General features: G+C 33.9%; 3 protein-coding genes and 3 non-coding genes across 6 annotated transcripts; 5 read left to right on the forward strand and 1 right to left on the reverse strand.

Annotated features, from left to right (window-relative positions):
- The first annotated feature begins 2,560 nt into the window (after nt 1–2,560).
- Nucleotides 2,561–2,638, forward strand: LOC145580517 (small nucleolar RNA Z195/SNORD33/SNORD32 family). Its single transcript, XR_014099539.1, has one exon. It is a non-coding gene; the product is annotated as a small nucleolar RNA Z195/SNORD33/SNORD32 family (small nucleolar RNA).
- A 68-nt stretch (nt 2,639–2,706) lies between these two features.
- On the forward strand, nt 2,707–2,792 carry LOC145580518 (small nucleolar RNA Z196/R39/R59 family). The gene has a single exon (XR_014099540.1). It is a non-coding gene; the product is annotated as a small nucleolar RNA Z196/R39/R59 family (small nucleolar RNA).
- A 218-nt stretch (nt 2,793–3,010) lies between these two features.
- On the forward strand, nt 3,011–3,158 carry LOC145580527 (small nucleolar RNA F1/F2/snoR5a). Its single transcript, XR_014099549.1, has one exon. It is a non-coding gene; the product is annotated as a small nucleolar RNA F1/F2/snoR5a (small nucleolar RNA).
- Nucleotides 3,159–6,184: 3,026 nt separating this feature from the next.
- Nucleotides 6,185–8,617, forward strand: LOC145579237 (membrane protein PM19L-like). The gene is made up of 5 exons (XM_081636484.1): nt 6,185–6,328; nt 6,513–6,651; nt 6,922–7,099; nt 8,137–8,182; nt 8,308–8,617. The coding sequence occupies exons 2-5, from the start codon at nt 6,531–6,533 to the stop codon at nt 8,395–8,397; spliced, it is 435 nt and encodes a 144-aa protein (XP_081492610.1). The 5' UTR covers nt 6,185–6,328; nt 6,513–6,530; the 3' UTR covers nt 8,398–8,617.
- Nucleotides 8,618–10,805: 2,188 nt separating this feature from the next.
- LOC145579238 (membrane protein PM19L-like) lies at nt 10,806–11,898 on the forward strand. The gene is made up of 3 exons (XM_081636485.1): nt 10,806–11,077; nt 11,303–11,522; nt 11,630–11,898. The coding sequence occupies exons 1-3, from the start codon at nt 10,951–10,953 to the stop codon at nt 11,754–11,756; spliced, it is 474 nt and encodes a 157-aa protein (XP_081492611.1). The 5' UTR covers nt 10,806–10,950; the 3' UTR covers nt 11,757–11,898.
- Nucleotides 11,899–12,633: 735 nt separating this feature from the next.
- Nucleotides 12,634–17,666, reverse strand: LOC145580240 (uncharacterized). Its single transcript, XM_081637664.1, has 4 exons — nt 17,263–17,666; nt 16,154–16,905; nt 15,963–16,064; nt 12,634–13,131 (listed from the first exon to the last, which is right to left on the reverse strand). Exons 1-3 carry the CDS (start codon nt 17,345–17,347, stop codon nt 15,969–15,971), a joined length of 933 nt encoding a protein of 310 aa, XP_081493790.1. The 5' UTR covers nt 17,348–17,666; the 3' UTR covers nt 12,634–13,131; nt 15,963–15,968.
- Nucleotides 17,667–17,888: the final 222 nt, after the last annotated feature.

The following is a 17,888-nucleotide window of genomic DNA, read 5'->3' on the forward strand; positions in this document are numbered from 1 at the left end:
ATTAGAGAATTTAATTTAAAATGTAAAAGACAACAAATAATGATTGTTTTTAAACAAACCAACGAATAGTGATTTAGGATTTAAATTATTTGAGGAAAAGTGAGTCTGAAGTGAGTCTTTGGACAATATGTGAATTTGGAGAAAGTCTTGTATAAATTTGTATAATAAAAAAGTATTTAAAAGTTAGTGGAAACTGGAAAGCTAATATGGTAGAGTCTGGAGTCTGGGTCTAAGGATAAACTCACGCCAATCGAACATAACATAAATTTTGGTAAAAATAAAATAATTGCAAAATATAAAAGGAAATTAGTATTCTTCGTAATTTTTTTTTTCGAAATAACATACGTAGTCATGTTATTTCTTCACATACCTTTGACTGCTCCCTTAAAATTTTTACCATTATTGTTTCTTGACAGAAAATTTATAACTTTTTTAATTACTTGAGATAAATTATAGATTTAGGGTAAAAGTGAGGGATAATAGAGTGAGGGAAGATGGAGAAAGAGTAAAAAGTGAGAGAGATTGAAGATAACTATTAAATTTTTGTGTAATTGAAAAACCAATATTTGATTGGTTGAGTATGATTTTGTTCTTTTGAATTTGAGTTTGGTTTTGCTCTAAAATAAAACCAATAAGAAATTTGAGAGTGGTTTAATCTGAAAAATCAATATTTGATTGGGACTCAGTTTAGCTTATGAAAAACCAAATGAAATATGACGAGTTTGAGGAAAAAAAAAAAGACGTTCTTGTTGTAATGTTATTTTTGCAAGTTCGAAAAGAATGACGTTTTTACTTGGTTGATGATGGATGAGTTCGAAAAGCTGAACGTTCTCATTATTCAAGACAAAAAAAATTGAAGGCGACATCAACAGAGTAGTGCAACTCGATCGACTTCAACAAAGAGAAGAATTTCGAATTGCAACGTTCATGTTACTGCCGTTACGATTGCGGGAGGGTGTTAGATATATGAGATATCGGAAAATATATCATATATCGTTAAGAAAATAATATAATTAGGTTTATTTATGTTAAAGATATTAGTTAGAGAATATATCTTTAGGTTTATGATTATGCTAGTATATCTTTTAGGAAGATTGTTTTCTATCTTATGAGCGTAGGTTTTGTATATAAATAATCTACCTATTGATGAATAATAATCAAGCCATTCAATTCTCTCTTTCACCATAATTTGTCAAAGACGCCAAAGAAAGGGGTTTTAGGCGTTATCAATTTCTTAAAAAGAGGATGAATTTGATGATTTGTTTAGGTTAGATTAAGATGGTTAAAGTTGAAGATCAAAGAAAATGAGTGAAAATGGAAGGAAAGTAAATGAAGAAAGAGAGAGGTAGTTGAGGAGGGGAGTTAATTGAGTAAGAAATTGTAGGAGTGGGCTCTACAAATGACTCAATTGGACGAAAAACTGTTTATGGGTAGTGCTAGACAAACATTTACGATCTTACGGATAGTTAGGAAAATTTGCAAATTGCAGCCATTTAAAGTTCGTATTTTGCAAATTGCAGCCATTTAAAAAAATTGCAAATTGCAGCCCAAAAGTTCGTATAAATTGTAAATTGCAGTCCGATTCAACTTTTTCATCGGTTTACATGTCGAAAAATCTTCGGTTAAGGTTTTAGGGGTCATTTTAGCCTTTAGAGATCCGAATTGAGCTCGGAATTATCAAAAAAAATAATGTAAGTGTCTCATTTTTACAGTTTCCCACAAATCGATACATTTTTGTTACGCAAAACGAGGCACTTGCGTTATTTTTTTGCTAATTTCGAGCTCAATTCGAACCCCTAAGAACTAAAATGACCCCTAAAACCTTAATCGAAAATTTTTCGACTTGTAAACCGATGAAAAAGTTGAATCGGGCTGCAATTTACAATTTATACGAACTTTTGGGTTGCAATTTGTAATTTTTTTTTAAATGGATACAATTTGCAAAATACGAACTTTAAATGGCTGTAATTTGCAAATTTTTAGAATAGTTATAAACAAAATTTTTTAAAATCAGGGTAATTATTCACAAAATAAACCTATCTTTAGGATAGTTCCACACAAATTTTTTGTTTTTAATTTTCTAAAATAATTTAGAAATGGGCTTGATTACATGAAATCACCACAAAACTCAGGCACCACGAGATAATACAACTAAGGTCCTTTTTCCAAAAAAAAAAAAAAAAAAAAAAAAAAAAAAAAAAAAAAAAAAAAAAAAAAAAAACATAGAAGCACAATCAAAGCCCAATCAAGATATACAGCAATTGTTCTGCTTCATAGGCGGCATCTCTACATCAGCCGGTGAGAGCTTCTTTCTAATCGTGCGGTTACGATTTCAAGTTAATAATTCTAGGGTTTATTCTCATCAATTTATAAACTCAAATTTGGGCTTCAGTAAGCATCAACATCAGCTGCTTTTTGGAGTGAAATTCTTTCTTTAATTTTCAATTTCGGTCATTTGTTTTGCAAATTTTTGTTTCATTTCCGGGAAAATTTTCGAATTTGAATAAGTTTTTATTTTTTTTTAAATAATGAAAAAGTATAGTTTCGAGTGAAATTTTGAAGGAGAAATGAGGATTTGTATCCACCTTTTCAGCATTTTGATGATGAATATCTTACATGCACTACCATCTGATCTCTTAAATTATCTATTTTCTCAAATTATATTTTTATTTTGTTAATTTGATTTAAATCAATGCTTTGCATTTATGCAATCTATGATGATGATTTTATGTTTTTTCCTGATTTATCAGTGAAGATTATAAATTTATCACCATCTTTCGGCTGAGATTGCTGGTATTTTTTTTTTCAATTTTTGATTGTTGAATAATGAATGCTCTCTTAGTTAGAGACTAGAATTAGTAGTAGCATTGATGGTCTAATTCGAATTTTAATTTTTAAACTAGTAATGTGATCATGTGACGACTAAATAGATCCAAACTGTAAACAGTCCGTGTTGATAGTGTAATTTAAATTAGTAATACGACGATTAAACTCGGTTGCGAGTGGTTATGGTTGCCCGATGGTATCTAATGTCCAGACTTGTATATAGTGGCTGGACATCTCGTTTTACGGGCACATATTAATCCTTAGAACAGATCTTGCGACACAGTTTGCTCTTCTTTTATGAGCTTTCTGTTACTTTAAAGCTGTTCACATTTCATTTATTCTTCTGAAAAAACACCAACGGTATGCCAAGAGCGATCAATGGCTATTGCTTATTCAAGCCCCTCTGCCAGCCGAGAGGGTGGCCTTGCTGGCCGAGGGCCTGTCGCGAGCCGAGTGGTTGGCCCTGTTAAGGGATGGACCTAGAGGGTGGCACCGATTACCGATAGCTTGCTTGTCGAGGGTTGAAGGCATGTCGAGCATAACGGACTTTCAAAAACGTTAATGTTAATTGATGATATTTGGTTTTATTTTCAAAAACAACTTGACTTTATAACTCCATTAGATTTCTGAAAGTTATAGAACCTTATGAGAGTGAGCTCAAGTGGTTAGATTTCGTGCTGTGATCGATTCTCATCACTTGAAGTAATAGAACCTAATTATCACTTGAAGTAATAGAACCTAATTATCGCTTAAAATTATCCATACTAATTGTCGTTTAAAATTATCTATACTAACTACCGTTTTGTGTTTTATATGAATTATGAAGTATACGAGACTTGTTGTCCAAAGTCTAGAACTTATTGCCTGATATTTGAGACTTTGTGTTCAGGTGAATCAAATAAAATTCAAACCTACCCAAAACCCAAAATCTGAAACGTTAATTTTGATATTTGAGAACCATTGCCCAACATACGAACTTAAGAAAGTATAAAATTGATTTGATATTTGATGCATATTTTGACATTTTGGGCTCTCTATGTGACAGTATGAGACACCCTGACTAAAATTCAAGACCCAAAAGGCCAAAATGTAAAATTTGGCAATTGTTTTTAGAATAGAAATCCTCCAAAAGAGTGTAAAGAGTATTTTGGAGAAAACTAGTATTCAGTACTTTCCTTTGGTGTTTCCAAACAATGAGATTGGTTGGGAGCTAACCGAATCTCATGTTAAAATGAGAAATGAATAGAATGATATCTCAAATATTGAGATAGGTTGAGAGCTAAACCGAGTCCCATGTTAAAATGAGAAATAAATCTAACATCATCCCAAACACTTGCTAGTGTCATTCACGACAAGAGTAATTATTAATGTGGACTTTCTTGAAATTGAGGGCCAAATTATGAATGCAGACTTATAACTCCGTTACTTCACCTTCAACTATTGATCTTGAAAGATTTATGGCTGTCTTCTCGCTTTCTCTCTCTTCTCTTGCTATTTAGTCAAATGATTCACAAATCACAAGCTTCAAATTGCAAACCTTCAACTACCAAGATCCAAATCGCAACCCTCTTTAAACTCTTCTTTTTCTCACTCCTCTCGCAGTTTCTTCAGAAATTCTCTTCAAACCTTCTCTCTGTGTGACTAAACACTTGTTAGTTAGTGATTTTTTTTTTTCAAAAAAACAAAAAAAGAAAAAAAGAAATTACAACCGATAATATTCAAGAGTTGGGTCCTACACTTTTCTCTTTCTCTTCAATTAAATGGACAATGACGACCAAAGTTCCTAGAACCTGAGAAATGCTCGTTTGGTTTGTTCAATTGCTTAAACGGCATATCCGTTACTATGTACTTACGAAAGCTAAGTGCTCTTCTTGTCCAATGTCAATCCTTTTCATCATACAACCCCAATCTTAGTTTTTGCCACATGCTACATAAATATTGGTCATGAATATTATAATTTAAAGTTCTAAACCCATCTAATATTGCTTAAATTGATTACTTGTTGATTTAAACAACTTTGGACAGTTGTTTCCATTGGTAAGAGACCAGATAAGAAGAAACAAAATAAAACTATGATTTTATAACTTGACCTCTAAGTAGCCAACAACAACTACAATATTTAATGTAACTTAGCTCATGTAGGAGTAATATGTACACAATTCTATGGGCCTTTTCGTCATTTAACCCAACCCAAAAAAGTCCTTAGCTTGTTGTCGTATGTGATTAGACCAATAAACCTAATCTATAACGTGTTATTTCTAAGTTGATTGATTTCTCATCAAGAAGGGCAATCTTTAAGAAATCATTGCCACAAAAAGCTACATCAATTCTATATTTCTATGGCGGATAAGGAATGGAGGAAAAAGAAATACAACAAAAATAACTACGCTGGGTATGTCTATTATGCATTCGATTAAACTGTAGAACTTGATTAGTGTAATACATCGATGTGCCTACTTATTTTGCCCAATTAATCGGTAATTTTCATCGTATCGAATAATGTCGGCCCTAACCAAAGATACAAGTACTCAAACCAACCTTTTAGAGATTGTCAGACGTTTTTAACTTTCGATATCATATGATAAATAATATAATATTACTTTGCTCAATTTGACTTAGACACTGCTCATGCCCTTATACTCCGTACTAGTTGAAATTTTAGAATCGAAAAGAATTTTATCGATTATTAGTTATTCCTTTGCATAAGTTATTGGTATATTTTGACTTTTTGAGGCCAAAGATTTAGTAAAGTAGTTATAAAATTAAAAATAAACAATAGCTTCTTAAATTGGCAAAAAATTCTTATAAGACATAAGTGTATATTTAGAGTTTAAGACTCATAACTTATGCAACCGGTTCTTTGTTCAAAATAAGTGACACACTTGACTTTTTTCTTTTAACTTTAACTATCTTTTAATCCTATTATTATTATTATTATTATTATTATTATAGTACTTGTATTACCTAATAAGTTGAAATAATTTAGCTTATTATATCCGAACAAAAGGAGTATCCAATAAAGAGGCATCCATTCTTACACTATACCCAATAACCCAATTAGTCAATTCACACAAAATGGTACTCATGATTTATGCTTTGATTGAAGTTTAATAAGGACAAATATTTGGCAATTTAGCAGAAAACTTGACACCTAATTACCTCTACATCCACGTTGGCAATGTTTATCATACTTTGGTCAAAAAACAGTTCTAGAAAGTTGAAATAAAATAAAAATAAAAAACATTAGCAAATTACAAATTGGCCATAGTTTCTTCAGCTACCAATCACCTAATTGCTTCTAAGATGATCTATATGATCATTAAAAGATAATAATAAGCATTTTTATAAAGCATATACTATACTTGTATATCTTTTTCTTTAATCTAAGTATTTCCCTTTATATATAGTTAGACTCCCACATGTGACAAATAGCCAAGACAACATAATCTTACTTAGTCCCATATAACCAAAGCTTGTTGCAACCCATAACAGATACTTTCAGGTAATTGATGGATAATTACAATTAATTTGTATCATTAGTTACTCTGTCCTGTCTCTAACTTTTTTATTTTTTGAGAGACAAATATTGTTCAAAGAATTTTTAGAGACGGGAGCAGTCGTACTATATATTTTGCTAAAGAGTTTATGTTTATTTTTATTTATTTATTTATTTTTTTTTTTCGTAGGGTTGAAATAGTTACAAAATGGCATACAAGCAGATGAGACCAGCAGCATCCTTCTTGTTGTTCCTTAACTTCTGCATGTATGTAGTTGTTTTGGGCATAAGTGGTTGGTCTATGAACCGCATAATAGATCATGGAGGTGGTAAGTTACCATGCTATACTGTATAAACTATTATGTATAGTATATTCAAATTAAAGAGTTCTCTTTTAAGATGTCCGGGAAAAGTCCGAGTAATTTAATTTCTTTTACTCATCTAGAGTAAGGTAAAGCAATGAGTAGAGTAAGGTAAAGCAATGAGTTGAGACATCGCGGCTATTAATTATAGGCAAAAGGGGTATAGAATTTTTAAAATTGTGGTGCAACAATGAACTTTATTTGCTAACATGGGGTAATACATTGTGTTATTGGCAGTTAAAGGACAAAATGGGGCAACATTTTTTTTCATAACATACTCGCTAATAGCGGGAGCAGTAGGGGCAGTCTCATGCTTGTATGGACTAAACCATGTTACATATTGGGGTCATGATAGCTTGCCAGCCGCTGCTGCCGCCGCCTCCGTCGCTTGGAGCCTTACCGTGCTTGCGTTGGGGTAAATGCTCTGTTTTTACTTCTTTTGTTCACAACTCTGCTTAAGAGACGTATGATGATTTTTGTTTCTTTGGTTCATTGGCTAAGTATTGACTATTGAGAGTAGACTACTTTTAATTTAATAAATTGATCATTTCAGACTATAATTGATTATTCCATCCGTTTATAAATACTTACTCTTTTTCTATTTTTTGCACTATTCATTTGTCCTACTTTGACTAATGATTGTGATTTATACATGAGAAAAAATATAGTCTTGTGGATACTTGTTGGAATCGTCTTAATGAGTAGATTATTATTTTATTATTTTTCAATTGTTAAAATTTATACTTATTAATAATTAAAGATATTATTAATAAAATATTAGCATCAACATGTCCAAGAGAAATGGAGCAAGTATTTAAATACGGAGGAAGTATTTCAGAGTAAAATTGATTTTTGTAATCCAAAACTACTAAATTTAGTTACTAGTCAAAGCTAATTGTTGTTGATTAACAAGTATTTTGTCATATGTTAGTATGTTACTAAAGATGGTCATAGCCTGATAGGACATGTCTTGGGCCTGACTAGGCTCGAAGCTCACTACGTATTTCTAGAGGACGGCCTAGTCAGAGTTTAAGTTCACATGCCACCGTTGTGTTATGTTATACTTAAGGGAGTGAAATTAAACTTATTTTAGCGTGTGTTGTCATGTTAGACCATGTTGTGTTTAAAAAGATTCACAAGCAGAGTAGCATGTTGTGTTGTGCATATCATGTGCCTATATTGGCTGTGTCATCTTTATTAACTAAAACCATCCTTTTAAGAAAGTAAAATTAATATTAAGTTATACTCCGAATGTATTTGCTAACACTAATTTTTAATCACAACCAAGTCAATTTCTAATCGACTTGGAAGTGACCTAAATACAGAGTACACCACTTAAACTAAATCTTCATTTTATTATTTTCTGGTTAATTATTATGCATACTATAGGTCAGAAAGTCTATTAGAGTTTGCAAATAAACTAACATGAACGTGACATTCTTTGTTGTGCAGCTTTGCTTCCAAACATATTAGGCTACACACCGATAGTCATCGCCTGGTAACTCTTTGATCTTACAATACTTTCTTTTCTTTCTCTACACCCTTCTTTTACCTTAAACAACTCCTCGTATTTATACAATTTAACCGTGAGTTCCTCATTAAAGTTTGGTACCCGTAATGCAGAAAACATTGGAGGCGTTCATCATCATCCTAAGCGGGACAATGCTTATGTACATCGGAGCCATTCATGGAGCAATCAAGAGAGGAAACTAGAAGATGTTCAAATCAATTTTAGCAACACATGTTTATATTAATATTCGTTTGTTCATATAATTAAATTTGTTCATATAATATGGTTACGTTTGTGGATGTGTATGTAGCTTTGATTTGTTTGTTGTAATTTCTGAAAAGATTCAAATTTGCGAGTGTAATTTGTGGTGTGCAGCATTAGCTTCTATTGATCACATATACGTTTGCATAAATAGGTAAGAGGAATGGAAGAAATAGAGAAGATTGTTTCATAGTTTCATCTTGTATTATTGATTGTATATTGTTAATATATTGTAAATGCATTTATCAACCTAATGTAAATCTATTTTATGACAAGGCATTTATGAAAATATGCACAAAGGTCTATTTTATGACATTGACATTCACGAAAAAAAAACCACAAAGATATAACGTAGACTGGAATCAGTTGACCATATTACTTTAGGTTACATAGACACTTATACAGGTAGTGTAATTTGTATCAAATATGTAATATGAAGTATATGAGTTAGAGTTCCATGGTTTAGTTCTAGTTTTAGAAGTTAACGAAGTGTTGCTGTTGTCTTTGCAGCCTTGTGGGTCGGTTTTAAAGGTTGTTAGTTTAAGCAATCCCTTGTTAGTTGGATTGGTGATCCTTCTAATAGCCTTGTCGGGGTGTGATTATGTTCCCCTGGAAGATAACACAATTCTCCAGGGGATGGAGTTATTTGCGCAGGTTGATGATGATGGTTTTCCCTACATATGGAGTTTGCAGGAGGAGAGTGGTTTTGAGGGAAGAGGTTTGTTTGTTGATCTTGTTGCTTGGGTATGGGATGATAAGGGCATTCATGCAATTGCAATCATCCCTTTGTTGGTTTTGGTGATGGCAAAGTCAGCCATCATTGTTAATCAATATCTTGTAGGAGGCTACCCATCTTTAATATTTGGGTTAAGCAAAGTCCTCCATTATCTTACATTATCTGTTGGTAGAGGTGCAAGAAGAGAACAGAGAACCTGCATTTGGATGCATGGTTTCTCATGGTTGAGTCGTTGCAGCATGACGCTATTGGTTTTGTTCCCAGACTCCTAGGATGCAGCTACGGTTTTCAACCCCTAGGAGTGGAATGGTGTCAAAGGTTCCAGGGTGCTTTCAATTTCCGGTTCTTCCGTTTCCCAATATCTTCCATCTTGTTTTCTCTTAGGTAGGTGTCAGTGCTAGTTTCGGTCTCCTTTGATGCTTATGTCGTGTGCTCTTGGTCCATCTCAACTTTTTAAGGTAGTTCGGTATTTCTTGGTCCATAGTATGGATGCGGTTCGATTCTCTTGGTTGTCTAGGCTCCGCAGTTATTGGTATGTTGCACGACTGTTTCAGTATTTTGTACTTTTCGTTCTTCCTCTAATGGTAGGTAGCAAGCCCCATATGTGGGTTTGTTTAGGTGTGTTGTTTAGTTTTTTTAGGTTGTAATTTTGCTTTTATTTATGAAGTTCTCACCGTAAAAAAAAAAAAAAATAAAAAAAAAAAAAAAAAAAAAAATTATATATTTAGAGAAACTCGTTAAACATCTTTTGATTATATGCTTTATTGCATCCTAGTTCCTAGAGATGTCTCAAATATACTAGAGCAAGATATATGCCTTGAAGCTTATCGTGATTCAAATTAGAACATCGACAAGTTCAACACTTACCTCCACAAGTCCACAACGAGCCAAGTTTATGATAATAGAACAAAAGAATTATCAATGATCGTATACTGCACTAAACACTTTTAACAACGGTTGTTAAAAGTGTTTAGTGCAGTACAACAGTTGATAAAACATCATTATGAAAGTACAAGACTACGAGTAATGCCTGAGTAGCACATATATAATTCATTTTTATCAATTTAACATTAAATTATTTAATATTTCTCCAATGTATTTGTAAGATATACGGAGTACTAGTTTAGGAACGCATAACAAAATCACGCGCAAATCAGTGTAATTAATGTAATATTTTTATTATGTCGACAACGTGGTTAAAAGAGACTCTCCAATTATAATATAGATTAGTGGGTATAATTGAATACAGAGGACAACCCAAATCAATTCATGAGGAACTTGGAGTTCCATGATCTTTAAGGTGTTACTTCATGTTATGGTTTCCAATACCCTTGAGGTATCAAGATTATCAACATCCTTTTAGATGGCAAAGAATATTACTTTTCCTCATCAGAAGAACAAACTACACAAAGTTCTTTGAATATGCAATCCAAAAAAAAAAAAAAAAAAACTAATTTTCTAACTCTTTTGGCCAAGTATGAAACTAAGAATCACGTCTTCTGCTTTGCCTAGAGTTTAAGGCATACCCTTTACAACCCCACAAAGAAGCCTCCTAGCAAGCAAGGAACCAAACCATACCAATTCTAAGACCATATATAAGAGGTTTATGCCTCTGCCACAACCTGCAACACTCATCAGCCAGCCTTAATCTCTGATACCGCCTTTTACAGCTCTTCCTGTAATAAACTTTCTTCTGCTAACAGCTTTTTTCGGCTACCAAAATCTGTTAGTTCTTTATCATCAATAACTTGTTGAAGAAATGGCCAACGACTCCATGAAACCTGCTGCCTCTTTGCTTTTGGCTCTCAACTTCTGCATGTATGTCGTGCTCTTGGGTATTGGTGGTTGGGCTATGAATCGTGCAATTGATCATGGTTTTATTATCGGTATTATTTCTGTTACTCCTCTTTAAAATGTTCTGTAATACTTGTTCAGAACACCACCTGTTTTATGCTCTCACACAGAGCATATCTTCAGAAGATTTAACAGTTTTTAAAAGAACTTATTTGTCAGTAAACTACATGCCACAAAAAAAAAAAAAAAAAAAAAAGAGAGAGAGAAGAGCTTATATTTGTAGCACTATATTAATAATGTGATTACCAAAATAACAGGTCCAGGATTGGAGCTCCCTGCACATTTTTCACCCATTTACTTCCCCATGGGAAATGCGGCTACTGGATTTTTCGTGACATTTGCTTTACTAGCTGGAGTTGTAGGTGCAGCCTCATGCATCTCAGGCTTCCTTAACCTACGGTCATTGAGCCGTGAGAGCACACCAGCTACTGTTACAGTTGCTACCATTGCATGGACTCTAACTCTCTTGGCTATGGGGTAAAGCTATTTTCTTTCTTATAACCTTTTGTGTAGAAACCACAGCATCCATAAAAAGGGGTTCAAATAATTCTTTTTACTGATATCTTTATTTATTAATTTCGCAGCTTCGGATGCAAGGAGATCGAGCTTCAGTACAGGAACGCCCGACTGGTTGCAATGGAAGCATTCAGCATAATCCTCTCCGTCACACAGCTCTTATACATTGCAGCAGTTCACGGACCAGCTCTCTGAAAAATTTGTCCATGAAGAGCGGGAAAGAGAGATTCTGAAGTCGTTTGATTTTGCTGCCTTGTAAAGTTTCGTTTATGTTTATGATTTGTGATTACTCCAATTGATTTTTAACATTGAATAAAAAATATCATTCTGTGCAAATGCATATTTTATCAAGTTTAGTGCATTGAATCCTTTGTTCAAGAGCAAAAATTCAATTTTATGATACCGGCTGAACCTAAAGTTATACATAATCTACAACTGTATGCTTTTATATACTTGGTACGAGTATCAAACAAAAGAACTTGATGACGAGAAAGGAAGCACGAAATCAAAATATGAAAGGTACCACATAGCACTGAAGTCACCTGTATGGCTGTATCCTACAGTCCCAAACAGCTCGCAAAGTAGACAACTCAGTCCCCTAACCTCAATACCTGATCACGATCTCACGAAAAATACCACACCACCATCTAAGCAATAGGCATCTACCAATCTGAAAATTCATAGTCACATTAACAGTGCAAAACAAATAGATACATCCTCCTTGGGAAATAATGATTTCACAAATTGGTTTAAAATTTCCAGAAAAAGTTATCGGCTTTTTGAAACTAAGAATGGTTTGCAAATGTCAATCTAAAAAAGATCATCATCCTCACAGGTTCCTTGTTGAATGTGACACTAGGTTGAAAAACATAAGCCAGCTGATAAAGGCAATCAATCTACCTAGGAGTAGAAAAAGTAACACCGAAGGATGAATCTTGACGGCAATAGCAGTATAAGAGAGGGATGATAAGAGGGGGCAGAGAGAAAGGGGAAGAGAGAAGTCAAATTCTTAATCGCTCTTCTTCCCCAAAACTGAGTTCATTTGGCTACATTAAAAGCCTGCTTCCACAAATATATAAAATGCTTCAAATGGCAGCAATTGAGGGATGTATTGCCATAGTTTTGATTATTGAACAGAATATGCATTTACAGCAAAGTTTAACAGCATGACTAAAATTACAGAGATAGCTAGAGTGCTGAATCTGCCGATCAACCTAGAGCAGGTAATCTTGAATATCAAAAGCAGACTCTTTTCTTTAAACCATACATCAAATGCCCAAAAACAGAACATACAAAATGCACTTCTGAGTGCAGGACCAAAAACAGAGCATTGGAACAACGCCAGGATATTCACCAGACTATCAACAAAAGCACTATAATAGTGCGAGACCAAACAGTTTATGTAGTACATTGAATTTAAAAATATTCTATCAGCGAAAGCTTGAAGATCCTTAAAAAAAAGTCTATGTATCAATAATTTCCTATATAACCATGTTCTCTACTTCTCATAGCGACACTTCTACTCTTGACATTGCTTGAAATTTGAAACTTGAAAGTTGATACTTTGCCTCTGCATCAAATAAAACCCAAAGAAATGCCATTCATAGTCAGCTCATAAGAATCATACCAAGTATCTATGAAACAAAAATTACTTGACTTTGCAGAATATTTTTTTTTTGAAAGAGACTGCCTTTCAGATAATAAAGGGCTAATAATAAAAAAATAAAAAAAAAATAAATAAAAAAAAAAAAAAAAAAAAAACGAGACGCAAATCTTTAGTTCAACACAGGATAGCTGCAGACTAGTAAATACTTCATCCTGGTCAGGAGAAAGCATGACAATGCTCATAAATTGTGATTCTATCAGATTGAAAAGTAATGATTCAGATAATATAGTATAGAGCAACACAACCCTAGAATTTCTTCAAGTCTGAAACTACTATCTTTCCAATTAGACCACTATGACTTCACACCACGAAATAATTAACACTTGGGTACATTTACTGGGGTCTACATATATCAACATTTAACATTATTTGTACTAGATTATATAGATTTTAGATAAAGGTGGACCTAAGAGTAAAGTGCACAACAACTACCTTGCTTGGACTCTTCATTTAACTTCAAATATCTGTGGTAGATCCTTGACAGGTTGACACACCAACATGGGTATCGACACTTAACATACTTTACATCGGCTTAGATAAATGATGAATTTTCAGATAAATCCAAGCATGCCACTTGGACATTTAAAGGAGTGTTCAAGCCCAAAGGTCAACAGTTGAAAAATTAAAGAAATTAATCAAGCAAGGAACTAACTGGCAAGGCAATATGATCTATCTCGAAAAGCACACTGAAACATCAGGTCTCAAGCAAGATGTTTATAGATTTTAGTTATTTTTTTATATACCTTCAGTATCTTTACAGGTTGAAAAAGTAGTAAATGCCATCCGAGGCATAACTTAATCAGATGCTAAATTTCTTCCCAAGTCATCTAAGTGACAAAGCTCGATTCAAATGAAGATATTAAAGATCTAGGGGCGAATGAAAATTTTATATACAAATCAATCGAGATCTCACAATTAAACAACTCCCTGACACTATACAATGGGCCTATGAGTGGGAATAACTCTGAAAAGGTCCCGTGAAGAAACAAAAAAAAAAAAAAACTTAACTGCCCGATTTTTATACTGAGCTTACAGGAAGAACCAGTTGGAGAGCAGTCTTAAATCTTAGTATTAGTTTTCAGGATCTGAAACAGGATGTATGGGTAGGAAGGCCAGTTTTAGGGTTTGTTAAGAATCAAAGTACTTCAGTGACAGAAAGATAATATACTCACTTGTCCCATGATTACACAGTCCTTACCAAATCTATCTGACTCAAGATTCTAGATTTTCCAAGTGGGCTGCATCAAGAAGCTGAACAAGACTTTATCGAACAATTTTCAAGAATAATTATTTGTGAAATATGTATATAGGACACATGCCTTCATAACAATAACTACTTGACCCATTTAGTTAGCAGCATCATAAAAATCATCTCTATAAGTTGCGTTATATAGGTAAGGCTGCCTTTGTAACCAAGAGTGAAACCTCACAAGTTCTGTTATCTAGTAATATGAGTCGACTTCTATCCTGGCATTAAATTATTAAAACAGTCAGCAAGCTACACACACAAAAGAGGTAGGATTTTGGAACGTGCATACTGGTGCTACTATAAACATCTGGCTATTGAACTAGGCAATAACTTGAAATATCAAACACTCCCTCCATCCTGAATGTTTGCCCCGAATCCCTTATTAGTCGGTCTCTCTAAGTTTGCCCCATAATACTTTTGGTAACAAGTGACTAAAACTTTAATCTCACACCAACTATATTTGGTCTCACCACTTCTCTCTCATCAATTTAAAAAAAGTGATTGTATCCCCAACGGAGAAAACAAAAGGAAAATGAAGGAGTATATCATAGTATCACAAGTCACAACATTTGAATTAAAATAGCAGCAGCTTTTGACTGGCAATTTTTCTGTATAGCTCTTCACAAATTACAACTGAATAGCCTTCACATGCAACTTTGGTTTATGATAGCCAATGATCAATGATTTAATCAATAACATCACAGCATATGAATTATGGTTCACGCAGAAATACATGATGCATATCATGAACCGCAAAGATTATGCATCTCAAAGCACAAATGTACAAAAGGACCAACCATCTTGATGCATGTCATGAACAGCAAAGATTATGCATCTAAAAGCAGAAATGTTCAAAAAGGACCAAAAAGCCTCTCATAGCAACTAATATAAAGGTGAATATGTGTAGCCTAGAGACTTTTTGTAGGCCCTTTTTATGTATGCAATAAAATAGAGCAATGCTTAATGTCCTTAGCCAGGTAATTTGGCTAAAATTTTATCATGCGTACACTATATATTTATGTCTGCCCAAATCCTTATAATTTCAGGCAGCAAGGTAGTGAATGAGACATGGCTACCCCACTACCCCAGTCCCTCAGGCTTGACTCCTTTTTTTTTTTAAATTATATTTTGGATACACTCTGGCTTTACTTTTTAATGCTACCTTAACCAACAGGAAATGAAATCCAACAAACAACTTTCACACTAAAAATTGAATAAGAAAGCAGAGTTCACCATAAGGTTTCTTTTGAAAGATAAACAAGGCATCAACTGCTGAAATGAGTACTGCCAAAAAAAACTGCTGACATGAGCACATAACACCTATTAACTCCAATTTTAAGTAATTTAAATGACATAAAAGTACAGTGAAAGAGACAAAAAGGATTCTATGCATCAACATCAGAATGTCAGTAATGAGACTTCTGTAGCCATGCCTAATTCAAAAAAAGATTTGCCAAAAAGGGAATCAAGAAAACTGGATTCTCACCTAAATTTATCTACTGGCACCACCTGAGAAAACTTCAAGAAGCCCACAGCAATTCATCAAGGAGGTTCGTCGCACTGGCAGTGGAGCAGAAGGTGCCAAAGGCTGCAAAATCAAGGTTTTAGTAAAGGTGGACATGTTAAAGAACGATATTTCATCATTGCTAAGCAGGCAAATAAGAAAGCTCACTATACCTGATCCTCGACATATTTCTGCGTCTCTGATTCTTTCACATGATTATCCTCAAAACAAGCATCCGCAGACGTTACATCAGAAGACTGAGGCAAACCTTCACCATTTCTTGCTGTGATATCTGCGGATTCAGATTGGTTCCTAGGACCCTCTTCCTGAGCTTGAATAATTTTTTTCTCAATCTTCTCCTGCAGAAATTCTGTCACCCCAGGAGAAACTGTCTGTTTTTCACCTGCTGATGATAAGACTTCATCCAGGTTTTGCTTTTTTTCTGACTCAATAACATGAGTGATCACCTGATCCTCAACATCCGCACTCTCACTCCCAGCCTTCACCTCTTGCGGCGAGGAAACCACTTGCTTAACTGACTCTTCAACAGGGATACTCTCCTCAACCGAACCATAGGCCGCCTCAGAAATCACTGGATTCTCCCTGGATGCTTCCGGAAGTGAGCCTTGGACCTCAGAAACCACTGATTTCTCCTTTTCAACTGCAATCTCATCATCATCAGAACTGCTACCACTGGAACTCGAGCTCGAACTTTTATGTTTCCCATTCTTACTCCCTCTAACATCATCCTCAACATTAACCCTCACCTCATCATCATCATAATTCTCCTTCAACTTCGCCTCCTTCGAAAATTCCGCAACATTTTGCTCACCCTCCTCATTCTTCCTACTCACACCACGTTCCTCAGATGACTCTCTCTCATTATCACTCTCCCTCTCATCATGGGATTTCGTCTCATCAATCCCTAACATAGTTTCATCCATTTCACAAAACACAATTCAATACAAAATCAAACAATTCAATCAATTCAAACAAATACCCAACAACCCAATTCCCAAAATCAAGAGCAAAAATCAATCAAATCAATCAAAATTATACAAAATTCAAATCATTTTATCAAATACCCCATAAAATCAAATTCCCATCAAATAAACCCCCAAATTTAAAAACAAACACAAACCCAAATACCCAAATTCAATAAACAACAACAGTTAAATAGCAAAAAAAAGCAGAAATTAATCATTGATTGATTACTCACATACAGATAAGCCATGTGAATAAAGGGTTTAAGCAAAATTTAAAATCCAGCACATAAAAATACCTTGAAGGTCAGACCCATCAGTGTTATGGGCTTGCTTTTGCGCCTTTTTCTTGGCAGCTTTTCTCTTCTTAGCACCCGATGGCATGATTTTGGTAGAGAGAGAAAATTAAACTTTTAGAGAGAGAATATTAAAAACAGCAAAAATTAGGGACAACCCAGATCGTAGATTGTCCCTCTGGTAAATAATTTCAGCTTTGAATCTACAATTTTGTGAAAAAAATTGAATCTTTGTTATTTTTAATTTTCTGAATTTATGAGTTTCACACTGAATTATTTAATTATAAACGCTCTGTATATGCTTCCAAAATTTCACACCTCAACTTTAGCAGTCTCTCTGTCTTTTTAGTTCTCTCTCTAGAAATTTCTCTCTGTAAAATGGTTGTAAAATTGGGTGAATATTTGGCATTTATGGGAATGGTGGGTAGGTTTTGTTAATCTGAGGTTTTGCAAATCTTGGAAATTTCAAGAAACAGAAGATATGTGTATTATGGGTAAAACCTGTCACTCCTTAAACCCCCCAGCTTTATGTCTACATGTACTTTTATGTACTCAAAATTTTAAACTATGAAAACAATATGTTTAGTCCTTAAAAAGACTTTAATTGTGTTCAAATTTATTTATCAAAC

Source organism: Chenopodium album, chromosome 14, assembly GCF_948465745.1.
Source record: "Chenopodium album chromosome 14, dcCheAlbu1.1, whole genome shotgun sequence".
Classification (NCBI taxonomy): Eukaryota; Viridiplantae; Streptophyta; class Magnoliopsida; order Caryophyllales; family Amaranthaceae; genus Chenopodium; species Chenopodium album.

What these genes read in the sequence shown, in the direction of transcription:
- LOC145579237 (XM_081636484.1), top strand. Translation starts at nt 6,531, where the DNA reads ATGGCATACAAGCAGATGAGACCAGCAGCATCCTTCTTGTTGTTCCTT. An exon ending in CATAATAGATCATGGAGGTG is followed by an intron (nt 6,652 to 6,921) that starts GTAAGTTACCAT and finishes TGTTATTGGCAG; the next exon opens with TTAAAGGACAAAATGGGGCA. An exon ending in ACACCGATAGTCATCGCCTG is followed by an intron (nt 8,183 to 8,307) that starts GTAACTCTTTGA and finishes CCCGTAATGCAG; the next exon opens with AAAACATTGGAGGCGTTCAT.
- LOC145579238 (XM_081636485.1), top strand. Translation starts at nt 10,951, where the DNA reads ATGGCCAACGACTCCATGAAACCTGCTGCCTCTTTGCTTTTGGCTCTC. An exon ending in TGATCATGGTTTTATTATCG is followed by an intron (nt 11,078 to 11,302) that starts GTATTATTTCTG and finishes CCAAAATAACAG; the next exon opens with GTCCAGGATTGGAGCTCCCT. An exon ending in CTAACTCTCTTGGCTATGGG is followed by an intron (nt 11,523 to 11,629) that starts GTAAAGCTATTT and finishes TTAATTTCGCAG; the next exon opens with CTTCGGATGCAAGGAGATCG.
- LOC145580240 (XM_081637664.1), bottom strand. Translation starts at nt 17,347, where the DNA reads ATGCCATCGGGTGCTAAGAAGAGAAAAGCTGCCAAGAAAAAGGCGCAA. An exon ending in TGATGGGTCTGACCTTCAAG is followed by an intron (nt 16,906 to 17,262) that starts GTATTTTTATGT and finishes AAACTATGTTAG; the next exon opens with GGATTGATGAGACGAAATCC. An exon ending in AGAAATATGTCGAGGATCAG is followed by an intron (nt 16,065 to 16,153) that starts GTATAGTGAGCT and finishes TTGATTTTGCAG; the next exon opens with CCTTTGGCACCTTCTGCTCC.